The sequence below is a fragment of the Rhinatrema bivittatum genome, chromosome 9 (assembly GCF_901001135.1).
Source record: "Rhinatrema bivittatum chromosome 9, aRhiBiv1.1, whole genome shotgun sequence".
Taxonomy (NCBI): Eukaryota; Metazoa; Chordata; class Amphibia; order Gymnophiona; family Rhinatrematidae; genus Rhinatrema; species Rhinatrema bivittatum.
This window is the reverse complement of record NC_042623.1, coordinates 181744782-181765596: the sequence shown is the minus strand read 5'-3', so window position 1 is coordinate 181765596 and position 20815 is coordinate 181744782. Positions and strand designations below refer to the sequence as shown.

Sequence of the window (20815 nt, the reverse complement as noted above, 5' to 3'; positions counted from 1 at the left end):
CTTTGCCACTCACTCCCAAGCTTCTCGTTTTATTCACAAGCCTCCTGTGCGTGACCGTATCAAAAGCTTTGCTAAAATCCAAGTAGATGACATCAAGCTCTCTTCCTTGATCCAATTCCTTAGTCACCCAATCAAAAATGTCTATCAGATTCGTCTGACAGAACCTTCCCTTGGTAAAACCATGCTGCCTCTGGTCCAGCAATTCTGCTGCTTGTAGACAGTTCACTATTCTTTCCTTCAGCAGCGACTCCAATACTTTTCCCACCACCGAGGTGAGACTAACCGGCCTGTAGTTACCAGCCTCCTCTCTGCTCCCACTCTTGTGAAGAGGGAACACCGGCGTTCTTCTCCAATTACTCGGCACCCGTTTCCAGGGATCAATTGAACAGGTCACACAGTGGAGCCACCAGCACATCTCTGAGCTCCCTCAGTATCCTGGGATGAACCTCATCAGGCCCCATGGCTTTGTCCACTTTCAGTTTTCCTAGCTCTTTCCCATACATTCTCTTCCGTAAATGGAGTTTCATCCATTCCACTCCTCTCCAGTTTCTTGTTAACTAGCAACGTCCTTCTCCGGGGTCTTCTTTAGTGAACACCGAACTGAAGTATTCGTTTAATATTTCTACCATTTTGTGACGCTTTCACCGGTCCGTACACCGTCAATTGCGTTCGTTCCAGGGTCCAATCCCTGAACGAGCTTCCCTGGCCACTCGGAAACTCAAATAGCAGTTTAAGATTATTATCTTTACAAGTCCTCAGGTGGGGTTTGAACCCTCTCCACCTGGAGAGGGTTCAAACCCCACCTGAACCCTCTCCACCTGGATGAAAGGCAGATGCCCTCCCCACTGAGCCAGCGATTCAATTTCTGAAGGCTGGCTTCAAAAGTTCATCTCCAGTCTTTAGCCTTTGCTGTCCTTCCGCCAGGCCATTCACAAGCAAACAAAACTCTTCTTAGGTTCTCACAAAGTCCAAAGTCTGGCCCACTGGGCCTAACTGCCACCTCCCACTGTATCGCCCGGGATATTTTTCTCGTCCCTTTAGATACATCCACCCGCCTGGCAGTTCTCCCGGTAAAGTGTCCTTAAAGTAAATCAAAACACACAGAAGCTCTTATATCCCCGAGTTCACCTTCTTTGTGATAAACTCTTGCCATCCTTCTGCACACGGTAATGGGATATCCAGAAACAAAGTCTCCCAGAGCAAACAAGCAGTCCGGTCCTTCCTCCTCAGTCCCCGGCAGGAGATTGAGACTGCTCTACTAGGGAATCCTTTTTATCTTGTGGAAACTCCTCCTCCATTCGTAGGCGATTGGCTCGGAAAGGTTCCTCCTCAATTTGGCCCTCCCCTTGAAGCCAAGGATTGGTTTCCAGAGCTCCAACCTTAACCTCCCCCACCTGTTGTTCCTCTGCATAGTGACACTGTCACACATTTCTTCATCTGTCTCCACCCATTGATCCTTTTCACCTTTCAATTTCACTATACCACTTTGGACTTTTCTCCTTTCACTGATGTATCTGAAAAATGTTTTGTCACCTCGCTTTACCTCTTTGGCAATCCTTTCTTCCGCTTGACTTTTCACTTTCTTGATTACTTTCTTCGTCTCCCTCAGTTTTACCAGATATTCTTCCTTGTGATCCTCCCTTTGGAATCTTTAATATTTCTTATGTTCTTAATCCTCAGCCTGTGGGCTTTGGTTCCAATGCCCGCATCTCAAGAAAATATGGCCGAGATTCCATTTATTTCGTTGTGCCCAAGTAGGAGGGATCTTTTCATCCCATCCTGGATCTCAAAGGGGTCAATCGTCATTTGCGTGTAAATTCATTTTCACATGGATACTTTGCGCTCAGTAATAATGGCAGTACAATCAGGGGAGTTCCTGACGTTTCTGGATCTGACCAAGGTATACATGCATATTCCCATCCAGCTAGAGCATCAACAATTTCTGCATTTTGTGATATTGTTTTGGCCTCCACGCTCAGAATCTTTTCCAATATTGTGGTGCTGGCGGCAGAGTTGAGAAAAGATGGGATCCTGGTACCCCCTGTACTTGGATGATTGGCCTGGATTGGCCACTGTTGGAAATACGATGCTGGGCTTGTTGGAACCTTGGTTGACCCAATATGGCAATTTCTTATGTTTGCTGATGGACCCTAATGAGCAGATGAGAATATTCCTATGCATTGAGGCATAGATGACATCATTTGCATTCCATCAATCCTGTGTCTATAAGAGGTGGCAATATCCAAACTGGATCAACATTGTAACCCTATGGAGCTGAATATTCAAGAGAAACTCTTTAATGTCTGACATTGCGGATTCCGGAAAGCGGTCTGAGAGCCGTGCACTAGAACTGACTGCACCTGTCACTATCACTGTGACTTGCAAGATAAGACTGAGTTCTACTTGGGGGTAACTGCACAGAGCAGCAGTTACTACCCTTGAAAGAAACAAGGGAATATCCTGCATGGAGTGACAGATACTATCATAAGAAGCTTGCTAGGCAGACTGGATGGGCTATCTGGTCCTTTTCTGCCATCAATATGTTATATTAATCCTTGCATTATCTGAAAGAGTAAACAACCGATTCACTTTTACATGTTCAAGTCCTTCCGTGATTTTATAGACCTCTATCATATTTCCCCTCGGCAGTCTCTTCTCTAAGCTGAACAGCCCTAACCTCTCAAGCCTTTCTTCATAGGGAAGCCATTTCATGCCCTTTATCATTTTCGTTACCCTTCTTTTGCCTCAAGAGCTGCCATCCAAATGTATATCTTCTTCACTAGGTCTCCGCCCACAGAAGGGGATGCTTTCCTACCATCTGCTGGTGAGAGAGAGGATATTGGCAGGCTGAGGTCAGCACAGAAGTCTATAAAGGGTGACGTCAGCAAGTCTGTTAGTCTCCAGCTACTGACTGGGAAGCATAAACCCATGCATCTGGAGTAGTGTGGCTAGATGAAAAGGAGAGAGGCATTATGATATTCTGTTTTATTCTCCATATCATGGTTTGTATACATGATTTGTATAGAGGAATTATGTACCTTTTCCATGTATATAATTCTTCCTATGCACCTTAACATTCCTATGGCTCTTGCTATTGCCTGGTCTCATGTACAGCAACTTTAGAATCAAATAGGATGCACATCAGCACCTCATGCCATATCATATACATTTGGGCTTCTGTACCCAAAATGCATGATTGCATTGTTTTTTGTTTTTTGTTAAATCTTAATTGCCAAGCTCTCAACTACTCCTCAAACTTAGATCATGCCTCATATTTTCAACTGCATCTGGATGATCCACCTTTTTAAAGACCTTTGCATCATTTCCAAAGCACCTTCCCTACAATCCCCACCACAATATTATTTAAGAAAATACTGACTAGAACTGGCCCAGGAATAATTCCCAAGGTACTTTGATAATCATCCATTGTTTGGCATGAATTCCATTTCCCATCCACCTTGGGTACCTAAAACTCAACCAGGTTTTAATCAAGTTTACTATCTTAGGACCCATTCTTTGGGCTGCTCAGCTTCTTGCTGATACTCCTATGTGAACGTGTCAAAGGATTTGCTAAAATCCAAGACCACCACATTTAGCACTCTCCCTGCCTGTCTGAGGAACATGTGTGAACGCTGGCGTGGTTTATGCTTTGAATATGCAGTATACTGCAGTCCATAGCTCAAGTTAAACTAATCCCTAGATACAGACTCTTGGGCTCATCCCTGGTTAAGCCTTATTGATGTACTTCAGTTGGCATGGAGACAACATATGTCCATAGGGAGCACTGCTCTATATTCACAGTCCATTACCTAATTTAAAACAATAGGGACCCTTTGAGGAAAAAAAAACAAAAGGTGCTCTGTTCAGACTGGCAAATCTACAAGAGCACAATACAGCCTCGCCCTGTAGAACAAACACTGCCTTGCCATGAAGGCGCCTCTGCTGCTGTGTCACTGCCTGCGAGCGTCTGAATACAACTTGGTCTGCACACATCAATCACACAGAGTAAGAGTGGAAAGCAGGGCTTGCAACTTGGACATAAAGAGGACAATTTTGGAAAGGTAGTTGCCAGTGTAAGAGAGGCTGACTGAAAATTATCCTCTTTCAATGCCGCTTTCACAGAGTACCTGCTTCTAGCCACATTAAAAGGCATTCCTGCCAACACACACACTTGGGGGCTCCGAAAACATGCATACTAGTCTGTCACCAATACAATTAGCAGCTACTTTGCATATGCTCATTTACAAAGAGAATAAGCACAGATTGTTTCCAGGTTATTGAAAATTGTTCCCAAAGTAGATTTGACCTATAAATCAAAGATCATATATATACAAGGAATTAATTCTCCATTTCTACAAACGAAATATCCTCATCTGATGCCTATTTAATATAGGAAGAGGCCAGAAAAAGGCAGAATGGAACCTTTTACTACGTCAGCAAAGGAGCAGAAATAAGATCTGACCTCGTGGGAGATGCGTCGCTGTTCGATGTATGCCATGAACTCCGAGCTCAGGCTGTCACCCTTCGACTGCCTCACATCCTCCTCCTCCTCTTCTGTGGCACAGCTATCAATGTAGTCTATCTGATCCAGATCGTTTTCCACTACAGGAGGACAGAACAAAAGGACTGTGCAATCGGCATGTTACGTTACTGACTTTCAGTTCTTTAAGCAGCCTCTGTTTCTGGGATATAATGTCAATACGTGCAGAAAACCAAGAGAATTACTCTGTGTAGTAAAAGTCAGGCAGACATTTTTATATATTGTCTTTTTGGAGTACCACAGTGGGTTTCTTCAATCAGCTGTAAGAGGATTGTGATCATTCCAGGCTCTAAATGGGATATTTACCTGTTTTAAAGGCTTCAAAGTTATCTTTTATTTCTAGAAAGCTCAAAAATAAAGAGGGCTGAATCAACCAGCCTAAAAATGTGTTCATGAAATACTGAAGTATGATCATTTCATTACAAAGAGCTTGAAACTACATTCCGGTTTAGACACATACAATTGCTTTGACATCTTACAAGTGTTTTTATAGCCAACATCATAGTTCTGATTAATCCAGGCTACCTACTGTTATGGCACTTCTAGCCAATTGCCAGAAATCCTAACATCACAGGATAAAAAGGAAAATTGGTTCTTACCTGTTAATTTTCATTCCTGGAATACCACAGATCAGGCCAGCCAAGTGGGTTTTGCAGCCCTATCAGCAGATGGAGGCAGAGAATAAAAACCTTTCAGGCACTGCTACTTAACCTGTATACTTAACTTGTATTAGCTACTTATGTTTTGTTGTAAACCGTTATGATGGTACCCCTCTCCGAATGACAGTAGACAAAACGCGCAAAATAAATAAATAAATAACTGAGAGCACCATCTGCAGTCCCTCAGTATTGACCTGTACCCAGGTCAAGATGTCTACTCCGAAAAAACCCCAATGATTTCCATCTGGGGTGAGCAGAGAATCAATGTTGGAGCACCCTTTACAATCTGGACACCAACCTCCAGGGTAATGAAAAAACTTTCAACCCCAACTGCTTAACTATATAGAGTGTTCACAAAAATCTTCATTTTATAAACATCCAGAAGCGGGAAAGGTCTTTCGCAAAAATATGGGCCCAGGAGTCTGGACTGATCTGTGGTATTCCAGGAACAAAAATTAGCAGGTAAGAACCAATTTTCCTTTCCTGTTCATACCCCAGATCAGTCCAGACAAGTGGGATGTACCCAAACCCCCTTCACTCTGGGCAGGAACTCGAAGCACCTGTGCGTAACACTTTCTCCAAATGTCATTTCATCTGGCGCCCAATCATTCAGCCGGTAATGCTTGGTAAAAGAGTGTAGGGAAAAAACAAATTGCCATCCGACAAATCTTGTGGCAATACCAGCTGACACTCCACCCAGGAGGCTGCCTCCACTCTGGTAGAATATGCCCGCACTCCCTCTAGAAACCGATCAACCCTTACAAAGATGGCAGAAAGAAAATCACCTCCTTCAACCATCACGCAATCATAATCCTAGCCGCTTTACATCCCTTCTTTGCTCCAGCGAATAAAACAAAGATGATCAGACCTCCGAAATTCATTAGTGACCTTAAGATATCGCAACACAGTACAATGAACATCCAATAAATGAAGTTCCTTCGCATGTGGCATATCTGCAGTCAGGTAAGGAAAGGCCAGTAACTCCATCTGGTTGAGATGAAATGAGGACATGACCTTGAGCAAAAAGTAAGGACCTGAAAACAGAAAAAAAAAAACAGAAAAGAAAAAAAAAAAAAACAGAAAAAAAAAAGAAAACAGAAAAAGTAAAGACCTGAAAACAGAAAAAAAAAGACAAGAGGACTTCCTAAATAATAGTATCCCTAAATTATCGACATCTCACCAATTCCTACTATCAGGACTCCACAACTGCTCAATCAATTTTTGAATCCATAAGTTCACTATATTACTCTTATTGTATCTATATGGTAGATTTGACAGGTCATCTCTACTACGTTAAATAGTTAAATTGTATGTACATATTATATTATATTATATTTATTATTACTATGTTAAATTGACATCCGGTTTTATTGTTCCTTATGTTCTACAGTTCTATGTAAAGCCCCCATCCGCTGTTGGGCAGTTCATCGTTTTATGTAAACCGGAGTGATTTGTAATTCCCACAAGAACTTCAATATATAAAAATTAAAAATAAATAAAATAAATAAATAAATAAATAAATAAAAAAAACCAAAACTCTGCAAGACAAGGCTTGAAGCTCCGAAATCCGTTTAGCCAAACAAATCGTCACCATGAAAATGGCTTTCAAGGTAAGATCCTTCAAAGCCGCTCTTCTCAATGGTTCAAAAGGAGGTCCTCAAGCACTCGAAGAACCAGATTAAGGTTCCACAAGTGACACATCCTATGAATCAGCGGGCATAAGTGCTTTGCTCCTTTAAGAATACTCACGATGTCCGGATAAGAAGCCAAGGGCCTCCCCTGAATTACAGGCCAACTCCTTCGCTAAGTATCCTGCAAGAACGCCAAAAGCTGGGAAACACTGACCTTCAAAGGATGCCGTCCGTGTTTCCCACACCATAACTCAAATGATCTCCACACATGGATATATGCCAGTGAAGTGGAAGGTCTCCAGGCCTGCAACAACATAGCAATCTCAGAGCCCGAATACCCTTTCAAGCAAAAACATCTTTCATAAGCCAGGGAGTAGACAAAAGTGATCAGCCTGTTCCGAAAAGATGGGTCCCCCGAAAAGTAGCAACCTCTGCAGGTGCCCCAGCCAGATGGGACCATCTACCACCCGCCGCACCAGATCTGCAATCCATGGACAGCACTACTAGAATCACCCTTCCTGGATGTTGCTTGATGAGACTTAGCACTCTGCCTACAAGAGGTCACAGGGGAAATACATATAGTAGAAGCCTCCTCAACCAAGGCTGTACCACAGTGTGATTCCTTAGAAGCCAACCTCCCTCCTGTGGCTGAAGAACCTATTTGCCTTGGCATTTCCTCGAGTTGCCAAAAGATCAAACTTGGGCCTGCCCCACCACTCCAAATGAGGGCAAAGGCCTCTGCTGACCACTCCTATTCCCTGGGATCTAGTTGCTGTCTGCTGAGATAGCCCGCTTGCACATTGTCCACTCTGGCTATGTGAGAAGCTATCATCACTGCCAGATGTCTCTCCGCACAAAGAGCTCCTGAGCCACTAGCAGACTCTTTGTCCCGCACTGACAATTGATGTATGCCACCATCGTCACATTGTCTGAAAACACTCGCACTGCACCCCCCCCAATACACTGAAGAAAGGCCATTAATACTCTGCAACCTGCCCTTGTTTCCAACTGGTTGATCGAACAGGAAGCTTCCACTGGTGACCACCGACCTTGAGCCATATGCCCTTGACACACTGCTCCCCAACAACTGAGGCTGGCATCTGTGGTCATACCAACCAGTTCTGGATCTCCAGGTACGCTTTTCCAAACTAGGACTTGACAGCCATCACGAGAGACTGGATCTGGATCTGAAACTCCTCTGACAACAGATTCCAATGGGACAAAAGAGCCTGCTGGAAAGACCACATGTGAGCAAATGCCATCGGGACCAACTTCAGTGTGGCTGCCATAGATCCCAGAACCTGCAAATAATCCCAGACTCTGGGAACCGACAGACGCACAGACAAAGCACTTGAGCCTGCAACTTGCCCACCCTCTCAGAGGTAAGGAACACATTGCCTAAGTTGGTATCTGACTACGCCACCAGATATTCCGACGACTAGGCCGGCTCTAGATGGATCTTTGATTGGTTTATCACCCAACTCAGAGAGACTTCAAGCGCTCCATGATGTCTCAAAACAAACGGCGACACTCCATTTCTGATTTCGCCCGAATGAGCCAATCATCCAGGTTAAGATGTACCATAAAATCCCTTCCTTACTGAGGACTTCTGCCACCATCATCACCTTTGTAAATGTCCTTAGTACTGTCGCCAACCCGAAGGGCATCGCTCAAAACTGAAAATGCTCACTGAGCATGGTGAATCTCAGAAATTTCTGATGGTCTAGCCTTATAGGGATATGCAGATTTATTTATTTATTTAGAATTTTTATATACAGACATTCTCGATACAAAATATCAAATCAAATCGGTTTCCATTATAACAAAACAGTCGCGGTTGAGGCGTTACATAAAACAAGTGTCTGAACATTAGAACAAAAGTATTACATAGAAATAAATGAATCCTGAACAACGTTAAAAAAAACCAATGGGATAAATAAGTAGGATAAATAAGTGGAATACAATAGGGTGAAACGTGAGATGCGCCTATATTAGATCCAGTGATGCCAGGAACTCTCCCTTGCACACCACTGCTATCACCATCCGCATCTCCATGCAGAAGCGTTGTACCCGCAGCACTGCATTGACCCTCTGCAAATCAAGAATGGCCCAAAAGGTGCCTTTCTTCTTGGGAACCATGAAGTAAACTAAATACCTTCCTAATTCCTGCTCCCCTGGAGGAACTGGAATGATGGCCTCCAGTTGCTGCCTGCTTGGTACCAGATGCACAACCGGACACCATATAGGTCTTTCTGATCAGGCGCAAAAACTCTATGGCTAACTGTCTTTTATCACTTCCAAGACCCATTGACTGGGCGTGATCTTGGTCTATTCCTTGTAAAAGAGGGTCAATCTCCCTCTGACAGCTTCCAAGGAGGAGTGAACTTTCCTCCCTTCACTGGGAGGTTTTATTTTCTCCGGTCCCCTGGCCGGTATCTCTGGCAGGCCTAGGTGCACCCCGAAAGGACTGCTGCCTTTCTGTGTTAAGACAGAAAAATTTCTATTGGAGTGAAACTTCATCTCTCGGAAGCGAGAACATGGCAGAAAGCTCTTCTTGACGGTCTTATCCTCAGGTAACTTGCTCCCTTTAGACTTCAAATGCTTCATCAGTTGTTCCAGATCTTCTCTGAACAACAGCTTCCCTTTAAAGGGAAGATTACACAGCTGCGCTTTAGACCACACTTCCGCCGCCTAATTGCACAGCCACAGGAGTCTCCGCACCGCTGCCATGGACACCATATTCCTGGCTGACATTCAGACCATGCTGTATTTATTTATTTATTTATTTATTTAAAATTTTTTATATACCGACATTCATCCAGGATATCACATCGGTTCACAGTGTAACGCAAATATACGCCATGCATGGCGCTTTACATGGAACAGATAAAACATGTTAACAAGGGAATAACGGGATAAGACAACATGGGATAAATTGCATTAAATATTAAACAAGAATTGCAATTATATACATATGTACAATGTTGAGAGAACTGAGAGAAAAGGGATTTGGGAATATTAGGGGGGGAGGGGGGAGTGGAGAGCAGAGGGGGGAGAAGAGGGGAGAAGGGGGCGGAAAGAAGAAGGATGGGGCAAAAGCGGGGTACCGAAAGGGGGGCCGTGGAAAGGCAGAATGGAGATTAGGTGTATGCTTTGGCAAATAGCCAGGTCTTAAGCTTCCGCTTGAAGGATTTCAGGCATTCCTCTTGCCGTAGTTCAACTGGCATTGTGTTCCAAAGGGTCGGCCCGGCGATGGATAGTGCACGGGCTCTTGTGGAGGTTAGTTTGTGGAGTTTGGGAGAGGGGATAGGCATGGTTGCGAGATGTGCATGTCTGGTAGGTTTATTGGACTGGTGTAAGCGGAAGGATTCATTGAACCAGTTCATTTCAGGATTGTATAAAGCCTTGTGGATGAGAGAGAGTGCCTTATATTGTATACGGGATGCTATTGGGAGCCAATGTAGATCTTTTAGAACAGGTGTAATATGGTCATGTTTGCGTAGGTTGGTCAGGATTCGGGCTGTTGTGTTTTGCAGAATTTGAATGGGATGAATGGCGTTGTTAGGAAGGCCGAGGAGCAGGGAGTTGCAGTAGTCTGTTTTGGCAAAGATAGTGGTTTGAAGCACTGTCCGGAAATCAGGGGCATGCAGTAAGGGTTTAAGTTTTTTCAGTGTATGGAGTTTAAAGAAACCAACAAGGCATACTCCACATAGGCCACCCCCGCCTCCAACTGCGCAGCATGGTTGGTATTAGCGGGAGCCTCTGACGTCTGCTCCTGTGCCTTCTGGATCCAGCACAAGCAAACCCTCTGCATCAGACTAGCACAGACTGCGGCCCGAAGGCTCATGGCAGAGACTTCACACAGTCTCTTCAGTAGGAATTCCAGCTTCTGATCCTGGGCATCCTTCAACATAGCTGATTCTGCCACAGGAATGGTTGTCTTCTTGACACCACCCGCATTCATGTTTGGAAGCTTCCAATGCTCCAGGGTCTCATCCAGCAGGGGATACAACTTGGCCATAGTCCTGGCCACCTTCAGCCCTGCCTCAGGAGCCTTCCTCTCCCGGTCCACCAACTTCTTCACCTTCTTTTGCAAAGGAAAGGCCTTTGGTGGTCCTCGCAGACCATCAAACACTGGGTGCACCCCCTTGCTGTTGGAATCCTCCTGGGAGACCTTGATCCCCCAAGTTCCTCCAACATATGGGGAATGAGCAGCTGCAATTCCTCTTTGAGGAATAATCACACAAGCCTTGGGTCATCTCCTTCTGCTACAGTAACCTCTCCATCAGGATCACCACCCAGAGCACTCACAGGATCAACACCCCGATCACTTTGCAGGCCCTCCTGGAGATCTTCACCCTCCGAGTCCGCAGAGGTTTCTTCATCTTCCCCCAATGTATGTCCCAGACCCAGGAACCGAAGAATCCCCCCGGACCTAGGCTGCGTACCTGCCCTAGGCTTCTTAGACAAACTCTGGGGCTTCAGGGAGGCCAGATGCTTTCTCTTTGCCTCCCTTTTTGCCAGATAGGCCTTTTGAGAGACAATGCAAAATCTGTGGAAAATTCCTCAGACCCACTCGATCCCTTTTCCACCATGTCCTCCTCTGGCTCCCCTGCCCCTTCTCTATCTTCTACAGTGCCCGGATCCACTGGAGAAAGCGAGGGAGTAGAGTCCATGAACTCCCTAGAGACAACATGCTTCCTGCCACGTGGAGACAAGATGGCCACCGTCTCTTCAGAAACTGCTGGGGTCTCCAGAACGGGACCTGCAGAACGTATGTGGTGACTGCTGCCCAAGACTTCTGCGGAGGTCCCTGATCTTTTGGAGACAGAGCTGCCGCACAAAGAAGCTCCAATGGGGCGAGATTTCCTCACCCCACAGACCTGACAGTTTCCTGTGCTCCGCGGGAGGCGCCATGCTTCTGCCGTGGTCTGCAGCAAAAATAACCCCCAGAGCACTGCGAATGCTGTGATGCTGCTGCCGACTCTGTCCCAGTTCCCTGGGTGCTGAAGACAAGTTGCGTGGATCCCTCTCACCCCTGGCAACAGTCTCATCGCCAAGACACAGATGGCACCGGCTTCACAGACAAGATATAGCCAACCGCGCAACCCTGCCCAGCTCCTTACTTTGTTTTATTTTATTTATTTTTTTATTTTTTTAAAGAAACAGCAACCAAGCAGTCCCAAGAAAAAAGAAAGATATACGTTCCTGCTGCTGGCTGCTTCTGGCTGTTCCTGGCTGTCGTAAAAGGGTGAGAAAGCCATAGAGGGAGCGAGGGAAACAGGACTCCTGGCTTTCGCTCTCTCTGGAAGATGAGGGCTGAGCCAGAACAGGGATTACCAACCCCCCTGCTCAACTTGAGAGATGGCCCACTAAGGAACTTAGCACATCGGTGAGCACAAAACGTCAACAGCTTCTTTAATTTCCTCTCTCTTCTTCTCTTTTTTTTTTTCTAAATAATTTCCAGACTGCAGATTTGTACCTCTACAATCTGCTGGAGACAGAGAAATACTGCGGGACTGCAGGTGGCACTCTTGGTTAAGTAGTATTGCCTGAAAAGTTTTTATTCTCTGCTTCCATCTGCTTGAGGGATGCAAAACCCACTTGTCTGGACTGATATGGGGTATGAACAGGAAGTTAATTTAAAATCGTTTATCTCTAATCAACGTGATGATCCCTCCCCTACACCACATGTCTCAGTTTTCCCACTGCAATCACTGAGACATGAGATGAGACACCTCACTAATTATCAATTAAAACAGCTACCAATTTTATCCCCTGTAACAACGCCCACCCATTTCTTCATTGGCGCTCTCATCTCTACAGAACGCTATTCCTGCAGGATAGTGACAGCACAGAAGAACTAGGCATTGGTCAGTAGAGGACATGGTTACCTGCACCATTGGTGATGTGCGCACCACTTCTATTCTCCTGGTACTGGCTCTCTCGACGCAGTCGCTGCTCTTTTGTCACCTCAGCCACTCTCAGGGGAAGATCTGAGAACTCGTCTGTTGGCTTTAGAAAGAGAATAAAATGCAAATCGGGCTCCACATTTAACTTCTGACACAGGTTCATGTTGAATTTCGTTTTCTATTTTGTGACCTGTAAGATGTGCATTGGAGCACACTTGGGTCTCCTGTCACATGGAGGAATGTGACATACAAACAAACTGTTCCAGCTTGTGCAGGACAGTTGATGACCGCTCAGCAAAAGCAAGTTCCAAAGTACTCATGTTCATCGATATTCTCCCTACTCTGAGCTGCACAAGAGGCTTAACAAATTTCAGTTGTCACAGGTCATAGCTCTTCCTCCTCAGTTCATTTGAGAAGAAAGAATCATTTCTCATATCTTAAAGATGTGCTTCTTATACACTTAGGTACCAAAATTATAAACTGGCGATTTTAGTGCTGTTTGTAACTGTCTTGTAGCACCAGAATTCCTACAATTTGTTTTTTTCTCAGAAGCATACCTCATTGCCTGACCATCTTTTGTCCCCACTGTCCACACTGTTAAACCCGGAATCCAGCGCTCCATAAGCCCGACCAGAGTATAGCTCCTCATGGCTGCAAAGAATATCAGTGCATTAACACATGCATGCCAGCAATACTGCATGGATCAGCTTGTCAACTGCTCTTAACTGGATAAGGAAAACGATTAAAAATGTTCTCAAATTATAATCCATTAAAACCAAATCTAGTTCCATACCTATTTAAGCAGCTCAAATAAACAGCATATAAAATGCAACCTTAATTAGATTAACTGTAATATATATATTTTAACCAAACTCTAACCCCCTTGCTTGGATATCTTCTTGCTTTTACATTCAAAGGTCAATTTCACCAAAAAATAAAAGGCACTATCATGGGGGCCACTGTGACTCCCTCAGTAGCATGCCTTTACGTGGCCAAATTTGAGGAATTGCAAATTATCAGAATAAAGGGACTGGATAAAATGCTGGGTTCATTTCATAGACGATGTTTTTATTTGGACTGACACTAAGCAACTACTCGATCAATTTGGAAAATGGCTTAACACTAGAAATGACAGTCTTCAGTTCACTCTAACAAGTCATAGAGATCAGATTTATTTCTTGGACCTATAAGTCCAACAGAGTATTGTCCACAATATATGTAAAACCCACGGATAGGAATACCCTTCTGCACTATAGGAGCTACCATCCTCGACGTCTTAAGATACAATATACCGATTGGCCACTTTTTACGACTTAAGACGGTTATGCTCATCTCTTTATGAGTATAAACAGCAAGCAATACATATAGTAGCTAAATTTAAGGCAAGAGGATATCCAGGTAAGAGACTGAAACAAACATATAAGAGAGCTTTATTTGCCAATCAGGAGTTTTTGCCACACAAAAATGGTGCTCTTTACATTGTATAGTCTGTGTTTTATCTTACATGCCTCATATTACTACAGTACAACATATCAGATGTCACTGGAATATTTTGACTATCCATGATGTTAGCACAAGGGTCTATCTTTGCATATATGCGTGGACATTCAAAGAGGCCAACATCAATACTGGTCATTTCAGATGTGGTGCATGCTCAGTGTGCAACAACTGTCTTGAAATTAATCTTTTTTATTGCCAGTAAACAGGTTTATTTTTGATTACAGGACAAATATGATTGTAACATCAAGCAAGTCATCTATGTAATTGTTTGTTTATAGGTCACACTAAAGGACTGGTGAAAACCCACATTATATAGCACAAGAACTGCGTTTGAACAGTTAAAGGATTGGCTGCCGTTCTTTCCTTGGAGTCTTCCTGTCAATAGCCCTTATGCTTGCAATGTTCAGAAATGTTTAAATATGCCTGTTTATCTGATACTGTAAGACACTGGTGGGATCATAACCATATGATCAACAATATCCGATACTTTGTGATACAGCAAATCAGTAAACACTGAGGAGGAAATTTATCAGCATTGTTACAGAGAAAGGAGCAACACTTCATTTTCCCTTGGAACATGGTCTCAACCTATCCACTGAATGGGGGGCATTTTATTAAATCTTTTTATTGAGCATTGGTTAAACCTATACAAAAACAGTTGTGACCACTTTAACATCTACTTTGTGAGTTAGCTCAGTAAATTTTAAATGAGAGTTCAGTTTGTTTTTTTTAAACTGAGTATGTGATTGGATACTAAATGCATAACACTGATTGGATGAGTTAAAAGGTTTTCACTGGTTCTTTATCTACGTATGCTCATATAATGGGACTTCCCCCTCAGACGCTTCAACCTACAGTGTCAGAGTGGTTGGAAAGCGGGTCTTTGAACTTGGCATCTGAATGTATAAAAATGCTCATCATCTAATAGACTTCCCAAGTAAGTGCAGGGCAAATATAGCCCTTGAATGCAATTTTCAAAACACAAACAACTCTATTAGTATATGCTTTTAAAATTAAGTATGTTTTTTTTTAATTTTTTGGATTAAAGGGCTATATCGCCAAAATCAATTTGGGTTAAGTTTCACAATAAGTAAACCTTGGGTTTAACATGAACAGCTTTACTACATTCCAAAGAAAACACTTAATATCATTCTTTTTTCTGTTGCAGACAGTCAGTGTCATATCTATAATCCCCCTGAGGAAGTCAACAACGGGTGGCAAAACAAAGGCCTTAAGTTGGGGGTTCTTTATGTGCAAATTAACACTGTGCTGCCTTACTACGGAGTTGCACTAAATATTTAAAACAATGAAGCTTTTTAAAATAACAATGTTCCACATTAGCATATATAAGGCATAAAGGCATTTTTTGCAAATAATTATTTTTAAATTATTTTTTGGTGACATAACTAATCAATTTTTTTTTTTTTGCCAGTACTGATTACAGCCCCTTGAGGCCTGCTAGCACAAGGTGCGACAAACCTGCAAGCTTTTTTCCCCAAATTTTCCTAAACATTCTTTAAACATTTCTCTAATATATGAGTAATTAGGAGTGGGGAATTTTCTTTAATGACTGATACAAGGTTTGTTTTTTTTATAGTAGTGGTTTCTACATACCAGCACTACTTAATAGTATTAGATACATATAGCAAAAAACGGAAGTACCATCTATCTCTATATATACACACAACCTTGTTTAACTTTTTTTTTTTTTTTTTTTTTAAGGTCGTCTTCCTCCTGATGTATTTCTATTAGTAAATTATTCCATCAGGGCCATCACCAAAAACATCCAAGATCTTATATGTTGACTACGAACAAGCTTAACGGAGGGTACCACCAAATAAACCCCTTGTCCAGATCTCAACCTCCTGCCTGGTTAGTACCACTTTATTTTTTCTTTCAAAGTAAGAAGCGCCACCCCTATTGAATCTTATGCCATGATTAATATTTTTAATTTTATTCACATCTCCACCAGTAACCAATGTAACCTGAACACACTAGCAATCAGCGTCTCCATTTATCACCACCTGATATGACATTTTGTAAAAATAAATAAATAAAAATGTCTTTCCATGAATCTCCAACTCCCTACATCTTTCCAATAAAATCTCATGATCCACCAGGTCAAAAGCTGAAGTCAAATCTAAAAGAGTCAGCGCCATAGCTCTCCCTTTGTCCAAATTATATAAAAGATTCTCAGTGACAGGAAATGGGCGAAGGGGTAACAAACGTCAGCTGAATAAGGCACAAAAGAATCCAAGAACAGCAGTAACCTTAAAGATAGAAGCTGGAAAGCTCGTAGTCTGGGCAATAAAATCCCAGATCTGCAGGCCCTAATGGTGGAGGCGGACTTGGACATTGTTGTTACAGAGACATGGTTCAGGGATTCTCATGATTGAGATACGGCCATACCAGGCTATAACTTGTTAAACCAAACTTGTTTGGTCAAACCACCAAACTAAGATAATAAAAATACCATGGTCAGACCACTATCATCCACGCACACTTATATTCAAATTGTAAACTAACTACAAGAAAAAACACAACGAAATCCTTCTCATACCGTCCACCTTTTTGTATTGAAACTCTTCAAGCAAATCTACAAACTGAACTAACATAGACCTTTCAAACACTGAAAACGCAACTTCATCCTGGATTACCATAACTAGAACTGTAGCAGACAAAATAAATCCCATGATAAAGAAAACTATAAAAGAAGCAAAAAATCAGAGCCCCTGGTACAATGAAAATATCAGAGCAACCAAACGGAAACTCAGAAAAAAAGGAAATCATGGAGAAACAACAAAACATCCACACTACTAAACACATACAGAACACTAGCAGAATACAAAAAACTCATCCATAAAACAAAAAAAAAAAAAGACTTCTACACTAACAAAATAAACAAATACCAACAAAACCCTAAGATGCTCTTCAACATAGTAAAAAGCCTAACCAAATCATCTTACGATGATCAACCCCAATCAACAGCAAAGATCACCAGTAACGACTTTGCAGACTTCTTTAATGAAAAAAATCAAAATCCTCAAAGAATAATCTAAAAAATGACTCACAAGACCAGAAAATACCATTCAAACAAAAAACTGGCCCAACTTTGAAACAGCATCTTCTTTGGAAGTCCAAATGATCATTAAAAAAAGGAACCCAGCCAAACACCCTATTGATGCCATACCCATTACAACGATAAAAAATCTCAAACCAACAATAACTAAGACGATAACTGAAATCGTAAACCTCTCACTTACGGAAGGAAACTACCCAGAATGCCTAAAATCGGCAATCATCAAACCCATTCTGAAAAAGAATAATCTCGATCCTGAAAACCCAATGAACTACCGACCCATATCAATCCTCCCATTCATTGCCAAAATCATTGAGAAAGTTGTCCACACATGACTCACTGACTACCTAGAAGAAAACAACATCCTGCTACCCGTTCAGTTTGGCTTCAGAAAACAACTGAACACAGATGCTACTACTAGCAATGAACGACTTCATACTCAAAGGTTTTGAAAAAGGCAACAGCTACCTTCTAATCCTACTTGACCTATCTGCAGCCTTCGATACAGTAAACCACTCCATCATGATTGGCTGTCTATCCGAAATTGGAGCTAAAGAAACAACCCTACAATGGTAATCCTCTTACCTGTTACAAAGATCCTACCAAGTGCTACTCAATGATTCCCTCTCAAAGAAAATCAATAAAAACACTGGAGTTCCCCAGGAACACTCTTTAACATCTATCTACTTCCATTATGCCACTTCCTATCAAATCTCAATCTGACCCACTTCATCTATGCTGATCATATTCAAATATTAATCCCAATAAAAAAATCACTAGAAGAAACTTACAAATAAACAACAACTCACCTAAACAATATAAAGGAAATACTAACCAATTTAAAACTCATACTCAACTTTGACAAGACTGAAATGATCCTATTAGACAGAAGGAACAACTCTCCTCAAATACCACCTCTCAATCTAATGAACCAAAATATGGCTATATCTCCAACCAATCATGCTCGCAACCTCGGAGTAATAATTGACAGAGAACTTTCCTTCAAAAACCATATCACAACAAAAATCAAAGACTGATATCATAAACTACTTACACTCCGTCACTTAAAACCTTTTCTTTCCAATAATGACTTCAGATCAGTCCTTCAATCACTAATTTTCTCCAACACAGATTACTGTAACTCACTCCTTTTCAACTTACCTCTAAACACTATTCGCCCACTCCAGATCCTACAGAACGCAGCTGCAAGAATCCTCACTGGATCCAAAAAGCATGACCACATCACTCCAACACTTATTTCACTACACTGGCTACCAATAAGATTCAGGATTGAATACAAAGTACTATCCATCCTTCATAAAATTATATATGAAAAACAAGAAAATTGGCTAAGCTCTTCTATAAAACTACATACCCAAACAGAAACCTAAGATCAGCAAATAAGGGACTTCTAAAAACACCACCTACGCGTTCCAATCAACTCACCTCAACCCAAAAGAGAGCACTATCTCTAGGTAGCCCAAAACTCTGGAACTCCTTACCAACTGAACTCAGAACCCAAGAAAACCTAAAAACATTCAAAAAAGATCTAAAAACATGGTTGTTCAACAAAGCATACCATTCACCCAATGAACACCACAACATCTTCACCCTCCATTCCAACCTGAAGATTAAATGAATAAATGAACATCTCAACTATAGATTATAACCAAGAAATGAAACGGAAAGCAGAATAGTATCTAACTAGCATATGATTCCCCTGGAATTTGTTGCCAGAGGATGTTGTTAGTGCAGTTAGTGTAGCTGGGTTCAAAAAAGGTTTGGATAAGTTCCTGCAGGAGAAGTCCATTAACTGCTATTAATCAAGTTTACTTAGGGAATAGCCACTGCTATTAATTGCATCAGTAGCATGGGATCTTCTTAGTGTTTGGGTAATTGTCAGGTTCTTGTGGCCTGGTTTGGCCTCTGTTGGAATCAGGATGCTGGGCTTGATGGACCCTTGGTCTGACCCAGCATGGCAATTTCTTATGTTCTATGTTTAACATCTGTTTGAACCTTTTTTGAAACCCTGTTAATCCCCTTAACCTTGTAACCTTCGTATTTTTGAAAACTGCTATGATGGCTTTATGATGATGAATCCGAATGACTGTATATAAAACTTGATAAATAAATAAATAAAATAAATAAGAAAGGACAGAAAAGGGGGGAGTAGCAGTTCTTGATTTCAAAAACAATATCCAAACAACTGAACTGCAAGAAATATGGGGTAGAAAAGAAGCATTATGGGCCATCTTAAAAAAAGTTGATGGTGCATTCATTTTTACTGGCCTTTAACTCAAATGGAAGAAATAGACAGAGATCTGGTTGAAGACATCCAAACGGTGGGAAAGAAGGGAGAAATGTTGATTGTTGGAGATTTTAATGTGCCAGACTTAGACTGCAGAATCCCTTCTGCGGAATCTACTAGATAGTGGATGCCCTGCAAGGGTTTCTGTTCAAATAAATGGTAATGGAACCTACGAGGGAGATATATTTGACTTAGTGCTCACTAATGGGGATATCATCTTTAGTGTCTGGTGGGTGCCCACCTCAGCACCAGTGATCAAACGGTATGATTTGATATTGCAATAGGATATAGAGCAGTCACATAAAAACCTGAGTTGTGAATTTCAAAAATACAGACTTTGTTGAAATGGGGAAGTACCTGGAGGTAGAACTAGAAGAATGGGAGAGGTGGACCAAACTAAAAGGAGCAATTACAAAGGCAACAAAACCTATGTGTTAGAAAAGTAAACAAAAGCAAGAGAAATAAGAAACTGATCTGGTTCTCAAAGGAGGTGGCTGAAGAAATAAAAGCAAAAAGAACAGCATTCAAGAAATATAAAGGATCCCAAAAAGAGGAACACAAGGAAGAATATCTGGTGAAACTGAGGGAGACAAAAAGAATAATCAAGAAAGCAAAAAGTCAAGTGGAAGAAAGGATTGTCAGAGGTAAAGCAAGGTGATAAAACATTTTTCAGATACATCAGAGAAAGGTCCAAAGTAGTATAGTAAAATTGAAAGGTGAAAAGGATTAATGTGTGGAGAGAAGAAGAAATGGCAGAAATATTAAACAAATACTTCAGTTTGGTGTTCATTAAGAGAACCCTGGAGAAGGACACTCACTAGTTAACAAGACAGTAGATGGGACGGAACTCCATTTACAGAAGAGAATATATGGGAAGAGCTGGGGAAACTGAAAGTGGACAAAGCCATGGAACCTGATGAGGTTCATCCCGTGATACTGAGGAAGCTCAAAGATGTGCTGGCGGGTCCGCTGCATGACCTGTTCAACAGATCCCTGAAAACGGGAGTGGTGCCGAGTGATTGGAAAAGAGCAGTGGTGGTCCCGCTTCACAAGAGTGGGAGAAGAGAGGAGATTGGAAACTACAGGCCAGTTAACCTCACCTCGGTGGCGGGAAAATTAATGGAGACTCTGCGGAACGAAAGAATAGTAAACTACTACACTTGATCTTAGCCAAAGGTCAGGAGGA

General features: G+C 42.1%; 1 protein-coding gene across 3 annotated transcripts in view; it reads right to left on the bottom strand.

Annotated features, from left to right (window-relative positions):
* The window catches only part of LRCH3 (leucine rich repeats and calponin homology domain containing 3), a 225848-nt gene that overhangs the window by 120788 nt on the left and 84245 nt on the right, over window positions 1-20815 (bottom strand). For all 3 annotated transcript variants that reach the window (XM_029615406.1, XM_029615407.1, XM_029615408.1), the window contains exons 7-9: window positions 13300-13393; window positions 12725-12845; window positions 4463-4602 (exon numbers count right to left, since the gene is read on the bottom strand). In XM_029615406.1, coding sequence (XP_029471266.1) covers window positions 4463-4602; window positions 12725-12845; window positions 13300-13393 — 355 coding nt within the window. The remainder of the gene's footprint in view (window positions 1-4462; window positions 4603-12724; window positions 12846-13299; window positions 13394-20815) is intronic.